Here is a 23,458-nt window from a genome sequence, read left to right on the forward strand (position 1 = left end):
CACACCTTGATATACCGGAAGGGAGTCACCACACATTGGTACTCAGGCAGGGAGTCACCACACGTTGATATACAGGCAGTGAGTCACGACACCTTGATACACAGGTAGGGAGTCACCACACCTTGATATACAGGCAGGGAGTCACCACACCTTGATACACATACAGGGAGTCACCACACCTTGATATACAGGCAGGGAGTCACCACACCTTGATATACCGGAAGGGAGTCACCACACATTGGTACTCAGGCAGGGAGTCACCACACGTTGATATACAGGCAGTGAGTCACGACACCTTGATACACAGGTAGGGAGTCACCACACCTTGATATACAGGCAGGGAGTCACCACACCTTGATACACATACAGGGAGTCACCACACCTTGATATACAGGCAGGGAGTCACCACACCTTGATATACCGGAAGGGAGTCACCACACATTGGTACTCAGGCAGGGAGTCACCTCACCTTGATAAACAGGCAGGGAGTCACCACACCTTGATATACATGCAGGGAGTCACCACACCTTGATATACAGGCATGGAGTCACCACACCTTGATGTACAGGCAAGGAGTCACCACACCTTGATACACATGCAGGGAGTCACCACACCTTGATATACAGGCAGGGAGTCACCACACCTTGGTACACAGGCAGGGAGTCACCACACCTTGATACACAGGCAGGGAGTCACCACACCTTGATGCACAGGCAGGGAGTCACCACACCTTGATACACAGGCAGGGAGTCACCACTCCTTTAAATACAGGCTGGGAGTCACCACACCTTGATACACATGCAGGGAGTCACCACACCTTGATATACATTCAGGGAGTCACCACACCTTGGTACACGGGCAGGGAGTCACCACACCTTGATATAACAGGCAGGGAGTCACCACACCTTGGTACACAGGCAGGGAGTCACCAGACCTTGATACACACGCAGGGAGTCACCACACCTTGATACACAGGCAGGGATTCACCACACCTTGATATACAGGCAGTGAGTCACCACACCTTGATTCACAGGCAGGGAGTCACCATACCTTGATACACAGGCAGATAGTCACCACATGTTGATACTCAGGCAGGGAGTCACCATACCTTGATACACAGGCAGCGAGTCACCACACCTTGATGCACAGGCAGGGAGTCTTCACACCTTGATGCACACGCAGGGAGTCACCACACCTTGATACACAGGCAGGGAGTCACCACTCCTTGATACAGAGGCAGGGAGTCACCACACCTTGATACACAGGCAGGGAGTCACCACACCTTGATACACTGTCAGTGAGTTACCACACCTTGATACACAGGCAGGGAGCCAACACACCTTGATTCACAGGCAGGGGGTCACCACACCTTGATACACAGGCAGGGAGTCACCACACCTTGAAACACAGGCAGGGAGTCACGACACCTTGATACACAGGCAGGGAGTCACCACACCTTGATACACAGGCAGGGAGTCACCACACTTTGATACACTCGCAGGGAATCACTAAACCTTGATACACAGGCAGGGAATCACTGTACCTTGATACATAGGCAGGGAGTCACCACACCTTGATACACAGGCAGGGAGTCACCACACTTTGATACACTCGCAGGGAGTCACTACACTTTGATACACAGGCAGGGAGTCACCACACCTTGATAGACACACAGGGAGTCACCACACTTTGATACACACAGAGGGAGTCACCACACCTTGATACACAGGCAGGGAGTCACCACACCTTGATGCACAGGCAGAGTCACCACACCTTGATACACAGGCAGGGAGTCACCACACTTTGATACACAGGCAGGGAGTCACCACACTTTGATACACAGGCAGGGAGTCACCACACTGATACACACAGAGGGAGTCACCACACTTTGATACACAGGCAGGGAGTCACCACACCTTGATACACAGGCAGGGAGTCACCACACCTTGTTACACAGGCAGGGAGTCACCACACCTTGATACACAGGCAGGGAGTCACCACACCTTGTTACAGAGGCAGGGAGTCACCAGACCTTGATACACATGCAGGGAGTGACCACTCCTTGATACACACGGAGGGAGTCACCACGGCTTGATACACATGGAGGGAGTCACCACACCTAGTGCTCGTGGTCGTGGTTGGTTATCTATGTTATTAGGTGAGAGATGTTTTTACAGTGGCACACGACTGTAGTGAAATATGAGGGAAATTACAGACAGCACTAGCATCAGTACTGTTTCTTCAGTAGTGCACCAGCAGGACAAACAAAGTAAGTTCGTGTGCGTTACTTAGCGTATCTAGACGCAATTCTTGTGAATTTCGGCGAAGGCTTTATAAGTTTACCGACCTAATCACCGAAATTACTATGTAAAATAATTGTATTCATCAAAGAATACAATTTTCAATTTAGGCAAAACGCATTGGGTTGACTTAATTTTTATCAGTGGTTACAATACATTAGTGTAATACTCAAGGCAAGCCTAAATAAAGTTTAAGTCACATAAAGCACCTAGGGAATGGAGATAATCATGTTTAATTCAATGAAAAAAGAGGGTAGCCACAGGACATTCTAACAAGGGCTCTTTACCAGCATCAAGGTACCGTCGTGAAGGGTACAGTGAATTAGATTAAGTAAGGTTTGTCAGGAAACAGGACAAGTGTTGCCTGACAAGGGTCTTAGTCCTATGATGACCCGCAGCTGGAACTTTTAGTCATAACCGAGGCCTTCCACTTATTTGCCTGTTCACCCCTTTAAAAATTATGATTATTATAACCTTTCTTACAGCCTACAGTGAGCTGTGAAGATATCTCGTTGCTAACATTAGAATATGCTGACAAATAGACAGCAGAGAGTTTGCATAAATGGGGAGAAATCAGAATGGGGGCACGTCACAAGCGGTGTTCCTCAGGGGTCAGTGTTGGGCCCGTTGTTGTTCACAATTTACATAAACGACATAGATGAGGGAATAAATAGAAAAATAAGCAAATTTGCTGATGACACCAAAATAGGCCGTCCAATTCATTCTAATGAGGACATTAGAGCACTCCAAGATGATTTGAATAGACTGACGCAATGGTCGGAGAAGTGGCAGATGCAGTTTAATATTGACAAATGCAGAGTTCTAAATGTTGGACAGTTAAATAACCATGCCACATATAAACTAAATAATGTAGATCTTAATACTACTGATTGCGAAAAGGATTTAGGAGTTCTGGTTAGCAGTAACCTAAAACCAAGACAACAGTGCATTAGTGTTTGCAATAAAGCTAACAGAATTCTTGGCTTCATATCTAGAAGTATAAATGGAAGTCCTCAGGTTGTTCTTCAACTCTATATATCCTTGGTTAGGCCTCATTTAGACTATGCTGCTCAGTTCTGGTCACCGTATTACAGAATGGATATAAATGCTCTGGAAAACGTACAAAGGAGGATGACAAAGATGATCCCATGTATCAGAAATCTTCCCTATGAGGATAGACTGAGGGCCCTGAATCTGCACTCTCTCGAAAGGCGTAGAATTAGGGGGGATATGATCGAGGTGTATAAATGGAAAACAGGAATAAATAAAGGGGATGTAAATAGCGTGCTGAAAATTTCCAGCCAAGACAAGACTCGCAGCACTGGTTTCAAGTTGGAAAAATTCAGATTCAGGAAGGATATAGGAAAGCACTGGTTTGGTAATAGAGTTGTGGATGAGTGGAACAAACTCCCGAGTACAGTTATTGAGGCTAAAACGTTGTGTAGTTTTAAAAATAGGTTAGATAAATACATGAGTGGGTGTGGGTGGGTATTACAACCCAGGAATCCAAATGGCCTGTTATCCTGGGTGTAAAGGGAGCAAAATAAAAACAGCAGAAAAAGTTTAGACTTGTATTATCCTTCACCAATTTAGAACAGCAATATGTACACTATGTATAGTGATAAGTATAGTGCACTCCACGGTAAACAAGGCAGAAATAGAAGTCACAAGATAGCAGACCGTGCTTCAACCAGCTCTAGAATGGAAATGACAAGGGCAGACAGGAGAGTGGTACCCACATAACCTCTGCGATTGCCAAAACCATCTTCTTATTGGCTAGAACCCGGTCACTAGTTGAACGACGGGGCCCCATCATCAACTCTTAGCAACCTGGTTCACTGGTTGGGGGGGATAGCCTGTAAATGAGGGTGTGTACATGCACCGAATAAAGGTTACGTACTCTTTGCATGCCACACCCCCACCCCGAGAAGGCTCAGGATTAGGCTGCCACCTCCCAGTGGTAACCGTGCTGCCATGGCACAAAATAATGGGACCGCCTTTCCTCTCCACCATCCACCTCTTAGATAGAGCTCAGCTTTTCTTGTGACAAAAAGCCAAACTCTAAACTCAAAGTGAGACAGCAGTCAGTCAGGCTAGCATAGGTCCAAGATAAAGGCGGACGGTAGCCCGCATCCCCTCACTAAAAAAAAAACCCACATCAGGGGATAAAAAAAAAGAGCGTGAAAAGGGGTTACCACAAATAATATAACATCCTAACCCAAATAAATAAAAATATTAGACTCTAGATAATGAGTCCGCCAACACATTTTCTTTGCCGGCAGTATATTTAATTCTGAGTGAGTATGGTTGCAGTCTTATCGTCCAGCGCATGAGCCTTGTGTTGTGGTTAAGTCACGATCCTGCAGAAAGACTCGAACCTCTGGTCCCACAGACTCCAGCAGGTTATCAATCAGAATAAGCTGTACCAGCTCCTCAAAGGTAGAGACACCACTTGCTTTATACCAGCTGGTAAAAGCTTTGGTTTGCTGTCTCACAAAGTCCACTAGGGATTGACCAAGCTGCTGCCTGCTTAATTTAAAAAGCTTATGGTATTTGGCTGGGATACATGTATGTATGTATGGGATACATGTATGGTAGGTAAGTTTGGGGTGCCAGGTGTAAATGATAATAGGAGCCCTTTGATTGAACTTTGTATAGAAAGGGGTTTAGTTATAGGTAATACATATTTTATGAAAAAGAGGATAAATAAGTATACAAGATATGATGTAGGGCAAAATGACAGTAGTTTGTTGGATTATGTATTGGTAGATAAAAGACTGTTGAGTAGACTTCAGGATGTACATGTTTATAGAGGGGCCACAGATATATCAGATCACTTTCTAGTTGTAGCTACACTGAGAGTAAAAGGTAGATGGGATACAAGGAGAATAGAAGCATCAGGGAAGAGAGAGGTGAAGGTTTATAAACTAAAAGAGGAGGCAGTTAGGGAAAGATATAAACAGCTATTGGAGGATAGATGGGCTAATGAGAGCATAGGCAATGGGGTCGAAGAGGTATGGGGTAGGTTTAAAAATGTAGTGTTAGAGTGTTCAGCAGAAGTTTGTGGTTACAGGAAAGTGGGTGCGGGAGGGAAGAGGAGCGATTGGTGGAATGATGATGTAAAGAGAGTAGTAAGGGAGAAAAAGTTAGCATATGAGAAGTTTTTACAAAGTAGAAGTGATGCAAGGAGGGAAGAGTATATGGAGAAAAAGAGAGAGGTTAAGAGAGTGGTGAAGCAATGTAAAAAGAGAGCAAATGAGAGAGTCGGTGAGATGTTATCAACAAATTTTGTTGAAAATAAGAAAAAGTTTTGGAGTGAGATTAACAAGTTAAGAAAGCCTAGAGAACAAATGGATTTGTCAGTTAAAAATAGGAGAGGAGAGTTATTAAATGGAGAGTTAGAGGTATTGGGAAGATGGAGGGAATATTTTGAGGAATTGTTAAATGTTGATGAAGATAGGGAAGCTGTGATTTTGTGTATAGGACAAGGAGGAATAACATCTTGTAGGAGTGAGAAAGAGCCAGTTGTGAGTGTGGGGGAAGTTCGTGAGGCAGTAGGTAAAATGAAAGGGGGTAAGGCAGCTGGGATTGATGGGATAAAGGTAGAAATGTTAAAAGCAGGTGGGGATATAGTTTTGGAGTGGTTGGTGCAATTATTTAATAAATGTATGGAAGAGGGTAAGGTACCTAGGGATTGGCAGAGAGCATGCATAGTTCCTTTGTATAAAGGCAAAGGGGATAAAAGAGAGTGCAAAAATTATAGGGGGATAAGTCTGCTGAGTATACCTGGTAAAGTGTATGGTAGAGTTATTATTGAAAGAATTAAGAGTAAGACGGAGAATAGGATAGCAGATGAACAAGGAGGCTTTAGGAAAGGTAGGGGGTGTGTGGACCAGGTGTTTACAGTGAAACATATAAGCGAACAGTATTTAGATAAGGCTAAAGCGGTCTTTGTGGCATTTATGGATTTGGAAAAGGCGTATGACAGGGTGGATAGGGGGGCAATGTGGCAGATGTTGCAAGTGTATGGTGTAGGAGGTAGGTTACTGAAAGCAGTGAAGAGTTTTTACGAGGATAGTGAGGCTCAAGTTAGAGTATGTAGGAAAGAGGGAAATTATTTCCCAGTAAAAGTAGGCCTTAGACAAGGATGTGTGATGTCACTGTGGTTGTTTAATATATTTATAGATGGGGTTGTAAGAGAAGTAAATGCGAGGGTCTTGACAAGAGGCGTGGAGTTAAAAGATAAAGAATCACACACAAAGTGGGAGTTGTCACAACTGCTCTTTGCTGATGACACTGTGCTCTTGGGAGATTCTGAAGAGAAGCTGCAGAGATTGGTAGATGAATTTGGTAGGGTGTGCAAAAGAAGAAAATTAAAGGTGAATACAGGAAAGAGTAAGGTTATGAGGATAACAAAAAGATTAGGTGATGAAAGATTGAATATCAGATTGGAGGGAGAGTGTATGGAGGAGGTGAATGTATTCAGATATTTGGGAGCGGACGTGTCAGCGGATGGGTCTATGAAAGATGAGGTGAATCATAGAATTGATGAGGGAAAAAGAGTGAGTGGTGCACTTAGGAGTCTGTGGAGACAAAGAACTTTGTCCTTGGAGGCAAAGAGGGGAATGTATGAGAGTATAGTTTTACCAACGCTCTTATATGGGTGTGAAGCATGGGTGATGAATGTTGCAGCGAGGAGAAGGCTGGAGGCAGTGGAGATGTCATGTCTGAGGGCAATGTGTGGTGTGAATATAATGCAGAGAATTCGTAGTTTGGAAGTTAGGAGGAGGTGCGGGATTACCAAAACTGTTGTCCAGAGGGCTGAGGAAGGGTTGTTGAGGTGGTTCGGACATGTAGAGAGAATGGAGCGAAACAGAATGACTTCAAGAGTGTATCAGTGTGTAGTGGAAGGAAGGCGGGGTAGGGGTCGGCCTAGGAAAGGTTGGAGAGAGGGGGTAAAGGAGGTTTTGTGTGCGAGGGGCTTGGACTTCCAGCAGGTATGCGTGAGCGTGTTTGATAGGAGTGAATGGAGACAAATGGTTTTTAATACTTGACGTGCTGTTGGAGTGTGAGCAAAGTAACATTTATGAAGGGGTTCAGGGAAACCGGCAGGCCGGACTTGAGTCCTGGAGATGGGAAGTACAGTGCCTGCACTCTGAAGGAGGGGTGTTAATGTTGCAGTTTAAAAACTGAAGTGTAAAGCACCCTTCTGGCAAGACAGTGATGGAGTGAATGATGGTGAAAGTTTTTCTTTTTCGGGCCACCCTGCCTTGGTAGGAATCGGCCAGTGTGATAATAAAAAAAAAATAACACGTATATGCTCCCAACACTGTGGTCTTCACTACTTTATAATCAGAAAATTCAGCGTCATTTAATGCTGACATAAATTCCTGTGCCTTACCCAATAATGCTGTATGAACCAACGATGCCCAATGCTGTTCCGGCCACCTCAAGGCTCGAGCCTGATTTTTGAAGCTTTTGAAAAATTGTTCTGGTTCGGCCTCATTGAAGCGGGGAACAAGCTGTACTGCTTTTTGTAAACTAAAATCATTTACAGAATGCGAAAACTGCCTCCTTTCTCTTTCCCTATCAAGTCATCGTGCAAAACAATGAAATCAAAGAAACACGTTTGCTAGGAAAACCAGGAAGTAAACACAGTATAATGATCCGACTTCATTCATACGATAAAAGAAAGGACTTAATTAAATCAGCAATTACAATGAAAAATGGAGTGTACATAAATGAGTGTCTAACAAAAAAACGTCAAAACCTTCTGTTCAGGCTGAGAAAACTTAAACAGGAAAACAAAATACATCAGTGTTTCACGCGAGATGGGAAAATACTAGTAAGGAAAACATCAACAGGACAACAATATACTATCTCAAATGAACACGATTTCTCTACCTTCCTTAGAAAAGCTGACATTTTTGTAACAGATTAGATAAGTGCCCTTAATACATATATACGTGTGGTGCATATAGTGTACGTTACTATTATATTGTACATTATTATTTTTATTATTTTTCATCACTAGCTAATGAAATACCTCCAATACTCTATACTTCTTTCTTACCACTATAAATTGCTCATAATTTTAAATTACAAGTCAAATCTTATTCCAAATTAATAATATTCATTATTCTTACCTGTCCATTTAATTTTGTTTATCACTACTTGTTTTTTTAGTCACTTTTTATTGTGTATGCAATTAGTGTATATTCCAATTACTTTTTTGCAAGTACCAAAACTATCTTTTGCTAGCTAGTACCAACTACCTCATTTTTTTTACTTTTATTGTGCAATAAACTGCTCAATTTATTTAATATTACAAATCAGATCTTACTCCTAAACCAATATTATTTCATAGTGACCACCTGTCCATTTAACTGTTTACCATTACTTAATTTTAGTCCCTCATATATTTTCTCCTTTATTTTAGCTTTATATAACTACCCTAGTTTATACATTCACAATTGTTAAAATAATCAAGGTGCTATTCTCAGGTGCTAAAGTAGAATAAGTTCACAACTTTGCCATTATATTCCAAAACTACCTTAGCTCATTATTTTACATTTGTTAAATAATTCAGGTGCTATTTTTTAGCTTAAGACTATTTACTTTGTTTTATACTTAATTCTAACTATAGATTCACTACAAATCTTATGATTACAAGCATTGATCCTGATACCAACCTCTTATTTAACGACTTAAATGATTCAAACAGTTACTGTAATTACTACACTGCAGAACAATCAAAGGCACTTCTCAGTGCCAACAACAACATAACTATCTTTAACTACAATATCAGATCTTTAAGCAAGCATTACGATGACCTCATAGCATTACTAAATTCCTTACATGCCAATATGTCCATCATTACACTAACTGAAACCTGGCTAAAGCCTGATAGTACAGATGTCTATGCCATTCCTGGTTACACAGCCATACACAACTGTAGGCCAGACCAACAAGGGGGTGGCACAGCCATATACTACTCAGACCAACTAGAATGTATCACTAATACTTGCACAAGGGATGAACATGGGGAATATATAATAGCCAAATTCAAATCCAAATACCTACAAAAACCTCTCACATTGATAAACATTTACAGAGTTCCACAGTCAAACATTAGCCAATTTAGTCAAAACCTAGGAAGTATGATAACTGATGCACGCATGAACAAAGATCACTTACTACTCTCAGGTGACTTCAATATAAATCTCCTGCAAGACCAGGACCCACACGTTACTGAATTCACAAACACAATGAGTAACTGTATGTTGCTACCAACAGTAACAAAACCTACAAGAGTTACAGAGACTAGTGTTTCCCTACTTGACCACATCTGGACCAACACCATATCCCCTTTAAAATCAGGCATAATTACAGATAATACCACAGACCACTACCCTACTTTTCTCATAACAACTCTTGGTAAATTACCCCAAGACACTACTAAAGTCACCTTCAGACTTCACAATGAGGCAGCCATTAATAACTTCACAACAGCAGTAGCAAACATTGACTGGCACACTGAGCTAGAAATCTATACAGATATTGACGAATGTATTAATAATTTTCTAAAAAAGACCCAATACCTCTATAACAAGCACTGCCCTAAAAAAACTAAACAGATGACAGCTAAGAGACTGAACAGTCCCTGGTTAACACCCAGCATTCTCAAATCCATAAATACAAAACACCAATATGAAAAACAGTACAGAATGGGTCACATAACCAGAGACCAAACAAAACGTTACTCGTCAATCCTAACCAGCCTGATAAGAAGGGCAAAAAAATTGTATTATGAGAACAGATTATCCAACTTACGAGGTGATATAAAAAAGACCTGGAAAACCCTATCAGAAATTCTAGGAACAAAAAAGATATCACGAAATAGCGAAATAAAATTAGCAAAATCAGATGAACCCCAACTCCCACCAACAGAAACAGCAAACAGACTCAATGACTTCTTCTCCACTATAGGACAAAACCTTGCCAATAAAATCCCAAGCTCAGATACCCCACCAAATGACTACCTCACTGGCAACTACCCGAACACACTGTTCCTAGCTCCGACTAACCCATACGAAGTCTCCCTTATTATCAACACGCTAAAAAACAAGGCAGGAGATTTAACCCTTTGACTGTTTCAGGCCCCTCTCTGAAACTGTCATTCTATGTCGCCAAATATTCAAAAAAAAAAAAAATTATTTTTTCTTATGAAAATGTTAAGATTATTTTTTTGAGTGTTTTAGTCCAAAAAAAAAAATTTTTGCCATTGGTACTTACCGAGATATAGAGCCGTGAAGTTTGCAGAAAATGAGCCGCGTATGGCAACAGCGGCGACTGCCGCTCACCCGGTAAACTTTAGTTTACTTGTATTTGAAGGTTTGTTGTTTTTTTCACTATTTTATTTTTTCACATAACTTATGTGGCCTATGAGACCAAAGTAAGGTGCAATGTATATATATACACTCGTTGTATACAACACAATAAGCACACAAACATAATTATCAATATATTGTTTACAAAACTTGTTTACACAAACAAACAAACAAACAAACAAACAAACAAACAAACAAACAAACAAACAAACAAACAATTCTTCTTCTTCTTCTTCTTCTTCTTCTTCTTCTTCTTCTTCTTCTTCTTCTTCTTCTTCTTCTTCTTCTTCTTCTTCTTCTTCTTCTTCTCCTTCTTCTTCTCCTTCTTCTTCTCCTTCTTCTCCTCCTTCTTCTCCTCCTTCTTCTCCTCCTCCTTCTCCTCCTCCTTCTCCTCCTCCTTCTCCTCCTCCTTCTCCTCCTCCTTCTCCTCCTCCTTCTCCTCCTCCTTCTCCTCCTCCTTCTCCTCCTTCTTCTCCTCCTTCTTCTCCTCCTTCTCCTTCTTCTCCTCCTTCTCCTTCTTCTCCTCCTTCTCCTTCTTCTCCTCCTTCTCCTTCTTCTCCTCCTTCTCCTTCTTCTCCTCCTTCTTCTCCTCCTTCTTCTCCTCCTTCTTCTCCTCCTTCTTCTCCTCCTTCTTCTCCTCCTCCTTCTCCTCCTTCTCCTCCTCCTCCTCCTCCTCCTCCTCCTTCTCCTCCTTCTCCTCCTCCTCCTCCTCCTCCTCCTCCTTCTCCTCCTTCTCCTCCTTCTCCTCCTCCTTCTCCTCCTTCTCCTCCTCCTCCTTGTGTGCGAGTGTGTGGCTTATAATTGTTTTGAGTCAGAAGTCGGCAGCTGTCAAAGTGACATATTATCTCATTAGTCACTACCCCTACCCCTGTCAAAACAATGGGGTCGGATGCTGCTTCCCCTCCTCCATTCTATCTAATTATCTTTCTCCCTCATTCTATATCTTTCAATCTGTCTCTCTTTCTGTCTGCCTATCTCTGTCTCACAGGTACACATAAATACAAGTATACATAGTGTAAATTACCTAGGATAACCCAAGAAATCCAGACAAAGTGCTATACTCTGCTTGAAGATGTGAGTAAACGTGATGACACAGTCTTGTGGCTCTCTCTGAGACAGAGAGCTAGATGGACAGACAGGGAGCTTGACAGACAGACAAATAGACAGACAGAAATGTTTGTGTACCAGCAAAAACAAAGGGAGGCGATGGTCATGTAATATTACCCTCCTTTACGCTCATCAAAGTCAGCTCTTATCAGATGTTATCTCCCCTTATCTTGTCACTGTCATGGGGTGGACTTTTTTTTTTCTTGCTTCAAGGGAACAATATTATTACATCTTCTTCTTCCTCCTCCTCCTCCTCTTCTCCTCCTCCTCCTCCTCCTCCTCCTCCTCCTCCTCTTCCTCCCCTCCTCCCCCTCCTCCTCCTCCATTGCTTTTGGTCTCAAACTCCTCCAAATCATGAAATTGATCTTCACTGACACTTCCATCTGTGTTAGAGCATCACTTGGGAAGAGAAGAGTCCCAGATTTGCTGGGGAATCACATATTTCTTACCACTAGACATGCTGAAAAATGACAACTGAAATGGCATTCCCACAATGCACCACTGGCTCCCCGATTTTTTTTATATGGTGCACACTGACCATGGAGACCCATTCTCTCACATGTGGGCCTAGCAGCTTTCTCCTGCTTGATTTGAAGCTGCTAGAATTTATGCGTATAAATACGTCAGAAACATTGGCTCGTAAGACGTATTTATACCTCGGAAACAGTCAAAGGGTTAAATACCTTACCACCCTTTATATACAAAAAAGTGTCACAAGTGCTATCACCAATCATTGCAACACTCTTTAACAAATCCATTGAATCCTCCACCTTCCCCACAGTACTCAAAATAGCAAGGGTCACCCCGATCCACAAAGGAGGAGACCAAACAGAGTTGAATAACTATAGGCCAATATCCAACTTACACCCTCTCTCAAAAATCTTCGAAAAATTAATTCATAAACGAATCTACTCCTACCTTATCTCCCAAAACATACTCAACCCCTGCCAATTTGGATTCAGGCCAAATAAAAATACTAATGATGCTATTATACACATGCTAGAACATATATACACTGCAATAGAGAAAAAAGAAGTCCCACTGGGGATCTTCATTGACTTACGTAAAGCTTTTGATACAGTTAACCATGACTTGCTCCACGTAAAATTGTCACACTATGGTATAAGAGGGCACTCCCTCAACTACCTCAAGTCATACCTCAGCAACAGAAGCCAATATGTGTATGCAAATGGGGCAAACTCTTCTGCACAACCAATTACAGTTGGTGTCCCACAGGGAAGTGTCCTTGGCCCTCTTCTCTTTCTCCTATACATAAATGACCTACCAAATGCTTCGCAATTACTCAAACCCACACTATTTGCAGATGACACTACATACGTCTTCTCCCACCCGAGCCCAGTCACGCTAGCCAATACTGTAAATACAGAATTACAGAAAATATCTACCTGGATGAGGACTAACAAACTTACACTAAACATTGACAAAACCTACTTCATTCAGTTTGGTAACAGAGCTACAGATGTCCCTCTTAACATAATGATAAACGGATCACCTATCACAAAGCTAACAGAGGGAAAATTCTTAGGAATCCACCTTGATAATAGACTCAAATTTCATACACATATACAACAAATTTCTAAGAAAATTTCCAAGACTGTAGGCATACTATCGAAGATACGGTACTATGCTCCACAGTCAGCCCTCCTGGCCCTATATCACTCTCTTATTTACCCCTATCTCACCTATGGAATTTGTGCATGGGGCTCAACAACAAGTAACCATCTCAGACCACTAATTACCCAACAAAAGGCTGCAGTTAGAATGATAACAAATTCTCACTATAGGCAGCACACTCCACCAATATTCAATACACTAAACCTATTCACCATACAAAACATTCATACTTATTACTGCACCTATTACATACATAGAACACTTAACTCTGATATTAACCCTCCCCTCAAACATCTCCTTGCCAACCTCAACAGAACACATGACCATAACACAAGGCACAGATCACTCTTTGATGTTCCTCGTGTCCATCTCACACTTTGCAAAAACTCAATGCACATAAAAGGCCCTAAAATCTGGAACTCATTACCTGTAAATATAAAAGAAACACTACCTGTTTATAAATTCAAGTCTCTTCTCAAAGATCACTTACTCACCCAAAACCAAATAAATACTGAATAACTGAACCTTATAAATTGTATATCTTAAATGTTTCTCACAATTATATCACATAAATGTTAAACCTAAAACCCAATCTAACTTTATTATTTTTTAAATACACTACCTAACAGAATACTCCATTCTACTGAATGTACAACAATGCATACAACCATATGACCTGTCTTTGTAATACTCACTTGTGCTTTATAGTAATCTGTTTACATTAAAGTTTTATCACCGATGTCATCATTGCTTAGTTCATCTTAAGTTAATTTTAAGCCAGCCCGTAATGCTATGCATAGTATAAGTGGCTTTGGCATACTGCTCTTTTCTGTATTTTTTGTACCTCTGTATGTGTGCACAAATTCTTCCCTTGTGAATGCTCTCTGTTCCCTAGTTTGCTCAAGATTGATTTTTGCCAGCTCAAGTGCCAATGATGCTGATTCACCTTGAGACAACCCAGCTGCACTATACTGGCCATTTTGCTCCGTAGGTGTATCATCTTCCTCCTGCGAGAACATAGTAGTTTTTGCCCTAGCTCCCGTAGAGAGAGGAGTCTGATGTGCCATCTCTTCTTCCATAAGTTTGTCAGCAATCAGTGAACGCAGTTGCGCAGCTGTGAGAGTGCGTTTGTATTTAATGCCAATGGAACGAGCAATTTGCCAACAACGCTGTAGGGACAATTTAGGTAGGTTATGCAAAGTATATGCCGACACCAGACGTCTGACTCATCTAGGTGGCATAAGTTATTCGCTATGCACAGTACGATTGCAGAATACCCCAATGTAACATGTTAATTTGCAGAACATGCTTAGCTATGCACAGTACGATTGCAGAATACACATACAAGCAAAGCCGACTGCAAAATTCTCCACACCGAACAGGCTAGTAACAACTGACACGCAAAATTTGTAAAGCAATGCCAGACAGCTACACTGTTCTAGAAGATTGACCGTAGCGAAGCGAGTACACCGAACAAGCTAGTAGCGAGCTGTTGAACGATCACACAATAGCAAGGCTGACCATAACAAAGTAACTGACACGCAAAATTTGTAAAGCGTAGGCAAAGCTAATGCAATGCCAGACAGCAAGCTGTACAGTGTTCCTGCTACGAGCTTCATCCTAAGCTCAACCGTTTCTCTAAGTCCAGTTCCAGCTCTCGGACAGGCTACCCATATTACAACCCAGGAATCCAAATGGCCTGTTATCCTGGGTGTAAAGGGAGCAAAATAAAAACAGCAGAAAAAGTTTAGACTTATATTATCCTTCACCAATTTAGAACAGCAATATGTACACTATGTACAGTGATAAGTATAGTGCACTCCATGGTAAGCAAGGCAGAAATAGAAGTCACAAGATAGCGGACCATGCTTCAACCAGCTCTAGAATGGAAATGACAAGGGCAGACAGGAGAGTGGTACCCACATAACCTCTGCAATTGCCAAAACCATCTTCTTATTGGCTAGAACCTGGTCACTAGTTGAACGACGTGGCCCCATCAACTCTTAGCAACCTGGTTCACTGGTTGGGGGAGATAGCCTGTAAATGAGGGTGTGTACATGCACCGAATAAAGGTTACGTACTCTTTGCATGCCACAGTGGGCGTGAGTTGGACCTGACTAGCTTGTGCTGCTGGGTCTGGTGCAGTGCTCCATCCTTGAGTGGAGGACCAGACTGGGTGGGTCATTGGGATAATCTGGGGGGTGGGTCGTTGGGATAATCCGGGGGGGGGGACATGGACCTGCTCTGCATGGGTCAGTAGGCCTGTTGCAGTGTTCCTTCTTTCTTATGTTCTTATGTTCTATCAGGACTGCAATTTCTCTCTCTCTATCTCTCTGTCTCTACACACACACACACAAAACCATTCACCCCCCAACCCACCCACCCACTAGACATCCTGCCCTACTCTCCATCACTTTGTCTCCTCCATTTAACCATCTCTCTCCCCCCCTCATAACTCCTCTACACGCACGAACACACACATACACACAACATCTCCGTAGAGTGAGCTTTGTCTCTCTCATCCTCACCTTCCATCTATTGTCTCTCTCACCCCCTCTCTCTCTCTCCTCCTCACTGGCCATCTATCTTCCCTCTCTTTCTCTCTCTCTCTCTCTCTCTCTCTCTCTCTCTCTCTCTCTTATCCCCATCTTCCATCCACCTTCCTTCTCCCCAGTCTTCCCCCCCCTCTCTCTCCTCCTAGCCTCTCCCATGCTCCCTTTCTCCTTCCTTATACTCTCTTGTAACCCCTAAAACTCTCCTTGACACTGCCCCCTCTTCTACCCCATATCCTTCTTCCCCCTGCCCTACCTCCTTACCCCTCCCCCTACCTGCAACACCCATCCTCACAGAAACTTTGTTCTGTGGTACAATGAGGCCAAAAATAAAGCCAAGAGCTGGGAAGGATGATTGGGAAGCAGAACTCAAAAAAGGGAGGAAGACTGGGGAAGGAAGCTAGAAGAGCTTGGAAGGAGGATGGAGGAGATGGTAGCTGCAGAGAGAAGGTGGGAACAACATGCCATAGTAGCAGAAAACAAGATACAGCACTTAGAAGAGGAGCTGTGCAATCTGAAACAGCCTAAAGAAAGAAATAACAGTACAGCCATAACATCAGGAACTTCTTCATCAAACACAGACAAGGGGACTGGAGGGAGCAAGGAAGCTATACTGTATGCAAAGGGCCAGTCAGACCCACACGGGGCCAAGACAATGACACGGAGCACACTAGGAACAAATGAGAGGTCGGGAGACATTGAAGGAGCTAGGATATATGCAGGGACTCTACTAGACTCCTGCAGGGGCCAGGAACAGCTAAGCAGGAAAGACAGACCAATGAGAAATGAGGCCTCAGCTAGGGAAGGAATTGAAGGAAGGAACACTCCAAGGGAAGGAACTAAAACACCTCAGAGGATGCAATGGGAGACACAGTGGGAGGAAGATAGGGAGAGATCAGTTTTTGTCTATGGGCTCCAGGAAGCCAACAGGGAAACCTACGAGGAATGAAAACAGGAGAAGATAAAAGCGATTGAAGGTATGAAGGCACTAGGCGAGAGTGACATGACCCAGGTGGCAAAGTTTCGGAGAATTGGGTTGTTCGCAAGGAGGAGGAAGCAGCCTCTCAAAGTAATTTTCAAGGCAGAATCAACTCAAACCATGATCCTGCAGGAGAAAGCATGGCTGAGAGACAAACTGGAATTCCAGTGTGTGTACCTCGACTGAGAACGCAAGAGGAAAGGAGGATACTGAAAGAGAGATTGCCAAAACGAAAGGAGGATTGGGAGGGAGAGACAAAGAGAAGCAGAATAACCCAGTCACAGGTAGAAGGGCAAACACACCCCCCAGAAACACTCACAGAAGGACTCCAACCAGGATAACTCCAAGACAACTGAACAATCTCATCCAACAATCACACACCAATCCCTCTGTCCCCACCCCTCACACCACAAACCCCAACCCTACAGCAACCCCCTATGGGAACTCTACCCCCACCACAACCCCCCATAGGCCCCTGCCAGGGCTCCTGCTCTCCCAACCTCAATATCCTCCCAGGACCACAGTTTTGGAACAGAAGTTGAAGGTTTGGTACACGGATGCGGATGGAATAACGAACAAATATGAGGAGTGGCATGAAAGAATCAATGAGAAGTCCCGGGACATCATAGCAGTCACAAACGAAACTCACTGAGACAACAACAGATGGAATCTTCCCACCAGGATATCAGATCCTGAGGAAAGACAAAAGGAGCAGGGGGGGAGGAGGGGGGTTGCACTGCTCGTAAAACACTGATGGAAATTTTAGGAAATGGGCCTCTCTAAGGGGGGTTCCTTGTCGTGGTAAAGAGGTTATTGGTCTGAGGAATTTGACCTCTTGGTCTTCTTCCTCTGACTGAACATAATTACCCCCCAATCCCCCCTTTCCCTATCCTATCCTCTCCATCCTCCCTTTTTCTTTTCCTCCTCCTCTCCACCCCTCCCTTTTGCCCTTCCTCTTTTTGGCCTTTGGGATTTTTCCCACAGGCACGCTAGTTCCTAGGTAGGGGAAAGGGTACCGGGGTCCATCCCATTCCGTTGAGGTTCTTGGCGGTGGTGTAGTTTGCAGTGGAATCTGGATTGCCTAGGAATGTCCCAATCCCTCTCTGGTCTCGGGGGGGGGGGGGGCTTTGGGTGTCTTTCGGGAGACGGGTGTATCTCTGGAGGCTGCCTTTCGGATTCCGGGGGCTGCATCTGCACTACTTGCAGTGCTGAGGTCCTCTTGGGCATGGAGGGAGATTTCTGGCCCTTTCATTCCTCCTAGGAACTATCCCTCCCCAGTCCCCCCTTTTTTTTATCCTTTTTTTTTTATTTTCTTCTTTCTTTTTTTTTCTTAAAAACAAAAAGAAAGAAGTATCCTAACCATGGAAGACCCAATCCATGACCCCACTACTCCCGGGCCCCTTCTTGTTACTGCACCCCGTTCTGACCCCGCCTCATCTTTTGACCACTTTTTGGACACTCCTAATGCCCCTGTACCTCTTGCTGGTGCTGTTTCATCACCTGCTTCAGGTGCCGGGGTTTTGACTGACTCCTTCGATTTGTCTGACCTCTACGGTGTGGCAATTTTCAAATCGCCAACCCGTCCCACGTCGAACCAACTCTGGTCCCACTCCTAAACGCCAACGACAATTACCTGATGATACTTCTTTGCCACCTTCTCGTTCTACTCAGAAAAGACCGACATGTCATGCTCTCCTTTTCCACGCTCAGTTTCGGAATGCACAATGGACTAAATTCTTTACTTTATGACGGACTTCCCCTATTGCCTATCTTTCCGACCAGAGTATTGGCAAAACGCTCCTATGCCATGTTGGTAGAGATATTTCCTTTCACGCTGTCAAGAGCAGTACCCGCATCATCACTGTCCAGAATGCCACCCAAGCTCATGATCTTTCTCTTCTTACACATATCAATACTATTCCTGTGGAAAAACATCATTCCCTCAATTCTTGTAGTGGTACTGTTATTCTGCCCCATACCATAATCCAACAGAATTTCCAGACATGTAGCAATGACATTCTCGAACAGCTGGAACTCCAAGATCTCCCAATCCTCAAAGTAGACACGTCCTTCCTGCCTGCGGGCGGAGACGTTACCCTTGCAATGTGGCTTGATTAACTTTTGACAGCCGTGAACTCCCATCCTCTGTTTATGTAGCAGGACATCATTTACATGTTTGTAAGGTGATCCCTACACTGCAGCAGTGTAGAAACTGCTGGCGATTTGGTCACCCTGCAAAATATTGCAGATCTATAGCCAAATGTCCAGTCTGTGGTGCTGATGACCATTCTAATACATCTTGTAGTCGATCTCCCTCTTGCCTTAATTGCCATGAGGCTCATCATTCTTACTCTTACCGTTGCCAGGTCGACTTAAATGAGTGAGAAATCTGTTGCCTCAAAGAAGCTGAAGGTCTCCCTTATTCTATGGCAGTTTCTCAACTGCGCCTTCAAGGGAGACTGCCCTGTATTTCTTATTCTCGTATTTCTAAACATCCCACCACTTCTGCGGCCCTATTTTCTGCCACTTCCTCTGTGGTTACCCCTTCCATAGTCACTCCTGTCTCTAATTCTTTTGCTATCCTGGGCTCAGAAGTCCCTACCTCAATGCCTCAGTCTGTTCTTACTTCTTCGTGTTCTCCCTCACTAGCCCCGGTATCTACAAGACCTCGTACGACACCTCCCACTCGCCCCTCTACTGCTCAGAAGTTCAAAAAATCTCCATTGCTCAAATCTCCTTTAACCCATCCTTCTCTTCCTCCACCTCCTCATTTTACCTTCCCAGTCTCTGTACCTGGTTCTTCCCCTCTCACTGGCTCTGTTACAAGTGTTGAGGTTCACCCTCCTTGTGCTGTGCCTTCCTCCTCTGTCCCCTCCCAAGTTTCTTCCTCTTCTGCCACCTCCCAGGTTTCTACCTCTTCAGTCCCCTCCCACACTTCTTCTCCAGTTCCCTCCACCCTTTCATCCCCCCCTACTTTGGTACAGTCCATTATGGTTCCAATCTTTACACACCCTCCTCTTACCATCTCCAGTATTGTCTCCCATGTGACGTCTTTGAATTCCGAAACACCTGAAGCTATCTCTGAATATATTGCAGAGACCAAACCATCAGTGGACACTGATCCACCCCCTTTTCCTTCTCTTTCCTCTCCTCCATGTTCACAACTCTTTCCTTCGCAATGCACCGCTCCTTCACTGCTTGAACACTTTCCGCTACAGCTGCATGTGGACTTTTCTAACCCCTCTAGTCCATAGGTACCCTTACCTACGGATTTCTGGTATCTTTATTGTTACCAATCATGGCCTATTTACAGTGGAATATACGCGGCCTCAGGGATAATCGAGGTGAGCTCTCCCAGTTTTCTCCTGTTGGTGTTTGCTTACAAGAACCAAAATTACACTCTGCTGTTATCTATGCCATCTCAGGCTATAATTTATTATATTCTTTGGATCCTTTTCCTGATGGAACCTTTAATGAAAGTGCCCTTCTTCTACGTACTAATATTCCCTACCATCAGCTATTTATTCGTACTTCACTGCATTACACAGCAGCCGGTATCCACTTGCATAGGTGGTATACACTCTGTTCTTTGTATGTCTCTCCTTCTCGAGCATTATCTATACCGGATGTTGCCTTTCTTGTTTCATCCTTACCTCCACCACTTCTGTTACTTGGCAATTTTAATGCCCATCATTTCCTCTGGGGGGTCTCACTGTGATTCCCGTGCCATTGAGTTGGAGGCTTTTCTTGCTTCCCACCCCCTCCATGTTTTAAATACAGGTACTCCCACCCATTTTGATCCTTATACTCATACTCTCTCTTGCATTGATCTCTCAGTCTGCTCTTCCTCTACCGCACTAGACTTCGCCTGGTCTATTCTCCCGGACTTACATGACAGTGATCATTTTCCAATCATTTTTACTTCTCCTTCATATTCACCACCTCTTCGTAGCCCACACTGGCAATTTGATCAAGGAAATTGGGACCTTTACTCGCAACTAACTGCTTTTAGTGAGGTTTCTTCGTCCTCCATTGATGAGCTTTTACACCTCTTCTCATCCTCAGTTTTAACCGCAGCTTCTCATTCTATACCCCAAACCTCAGGCAGGCATTCTCAGAAGTGCGTGCCTTGGTGGTCTCCTGCTTGTGCTCGTGCAGTACGTTTGAAACGCTAGAGACCACTTAGAGACTTCTTGATTTTAAGCAGAAGTGTGTGGTCGCTTGCCATGTCATCTGTGATGCTAAACGCACTTGCTGGTGAGATTATGTTTCCACCATCACCTCTGCTTCCTCTATGAGTGCAGTCTGAAAAAAGTGCGGAAATTGAGTGGTAAATACTCTCCTAACCCGGCTCCTGTTCTGCGGGTCGCTGGTGTTGATATAGCAAACCCTCTTGATGTTGCCATTGAAATTGGCAGTCATCTGGTCTCTATCTCTTGGGGGCTCTATCTGTGCCCCTCGTTTCTTTCCTCAAAGTCTGCCAGAGAGTTAGCACCCTTGGACTTTTCTTCTCTCAAAGAAGAACCACATAATGTCCCTTTTACACTTCAAGAACTGGAGGCGACACTCTCAGCTTGCCGATCATTGGCAGCTGGGCCTGACGACATTCATATTCGGATGTTACAACATTTACATCAGTCAGCCTTTGCAGTCCTCTTACACCTCTTCAATCTTATTTGGTCACAAGGAGTTCTTCCCCAGCTGTAGAAATCTGCCATTGTTCTCCCTTTCCGCAAACCGGGTACTACGGAACATGATGCCTCCCACTATCGTCCCATTGCTCTTACCAGTGCAGTTTGCAAAGTGATGGAATGTCTGGTAAATCGACGTTTAATGTGGTATATAGAAACACACAACAGTCTCTCCACTAGTCAATATGGCTTTCGTAAGGGCAGTTCTACCATAGACCCCTTACTACACTTGGATACATATGTTCATAATGCCTTTGCGAATAACCACTCAGTTATTGCCATATTTTTTGACCTTGAGAAGGCATATGACAACTTGGAGGTATAATATTTTGGCCCAAGCCCACTCCTTAGGTCTCCGAGGCAATCTACCATTCTTTCTTAAGAACTGACAGACATTTCCGTGTTCGGGTTAATAATGTGCTTTCCCCAGACTTTGTCCAAGCTGAAGGTGTCCCCCAGGAATGTGTTCTGAGCACAACACTTTTTCTTCTTGCTATAAATGATTTGGCCTCTAGTCTTCCATCCAATATTTGGTCATCACTCTATGTTGATGACTTTGCTATTGCTTGTGCAGGTGCTGACTGTCACCTCATTACAGTTTCTCTCCAGCATGCTGTTGACCGTGTTTCCAATTGGGCCACCACGCATGGGTTTAAATTTTCCAGTACCAAAACTCACCAAATTACTTTCACTAGATGCTCTGTCATCTCTGATCATCCTTTGTACCTTTATGGTTCATGTATCCCTGAACGTGATACAGTCAGGTTTCTAGGCCTTCTCTTTGACCGTAGGTTATCCTGGAAACCTCACATTACCTCTCTGAAGGCAACTTGTCACAGCCAGCTGAACCTTCTTAAAACCCTTGCTCATCTTTCATGGGGAGCTGATCGCCGAACTCTCCTTCACCTACATTCAGCCCTCATTTTATCGAAACTCAATTATGGTGATCAGATCTATTCAGTGGCCTCTCCTACTACTCTCTCGAGCCTTAACCCCTTGACTGTCGCGGTCGTATATATACGTCATAGGAGATACTGTGTTTGACATATCTATACGCATAGATTCTAGCGGCTTCAAATCAAGCAGGAGAAAGCTGGTAGGCCCACATGTGAGAGAATGGGTCTGCATGGTCAGTGTGCACCATATGAAAAAAATTGGGGAGCCAGTGGTGCATTGTGGGAATGATATTTCAGTAGTCCTTTTTCAGCATGTCTAGCAGTAAGAAATATGTGACTCCCCAGCAAATCTGGGACTCTTCTCTTCCCAAGTGATGCTCTAACACAGATGGAAGTGTCAGTGAAGATCAATTTCATGATTTCGAGGAGTTTGAGACCAAAAGCAATGGAGGAGAAGGTGGAGGAGGAGGAAGAGGAGGAGGAGGAAGAAGAACAGTTTACCCCATGACAGTGACAAGATAAGGGGAGATAACATCTGATAAGAGCTGACGTTTGATGAGTGTAAACGAGGGTGGAGGGAGGGGGCAGCTGATAAGGAAAGATTAGATGACCATCCCCCTCCCTTTGTTTTTGCTGGTACACAAACATTTGTCTGTCTGTGTATTTGTCTGTCTGTCAAGCTTCCTGTCTATCCATCTAGCTCTCTGTCTCAGAGCCAGAAGGAGGAGAAGAAGAAGAAGAAGGAGGAGGAGAAGGAGAAGAAGAAGAAGAAGGACAAGAAGGAGAAGAAGAAGGAGAAGAAGAAGGAGAAGAAGGAGAAGAAGAAGGAGAAGAAGGAGAAGAAGAAAGAGAAAGAGAAGAAAGAGAAGGAGGAGAAGAAGGAGGAGGAGAAGGAGAAGAAGAAGGAG

General features: G+C 43.7%; 1 protein-coding gene across 4 annotated transcripts in view; it reads left to right on the plus strand.

Annotated features, from left to right (window-relative positions):
- LOC128696308 (synaptic vesicle glycoprotein 2C-like) overlaps positions 1-23,458 on the plus strand; it is a 494,702-nt gene that overhangs the window by 120,401 nt on the left and 350,843 nt on the right. The window contains exon 1 of one of the 4 annotated variants that reach the window (XM_070084945.1): positions 2,117-2,269. The exons of the other annotated variants lie outside the window; for them this stretch is intronic. Within the exon in view, the coding sequence (XP_069941046.1) occupies positions 2,200-2,269 (70 nt within the window). The 5' untranslated portion in view covers positions 2,117-2,199. Of the gene's footprint in view, positions 1-2,116; positions 2,270-23,458 lie in introns of those variants that run through there. 4 annotated transcript variants of the gene reach the window in all.

This window comes from Cherax quadricarinatus, chromosome 14, assembly GCF_038502225.1.
Source record: "Cherax quadricarinatus isolate ZL_2023a chromosome 14, ASM3850222v1, whole genome shotgun sequence".
Lineage (NCBI taxonomy): Eukaryota > Metazoa > Arthropoda > Malacostraca > Decapoda > Parastacidae > Cherax > Cherax quadricarinatus.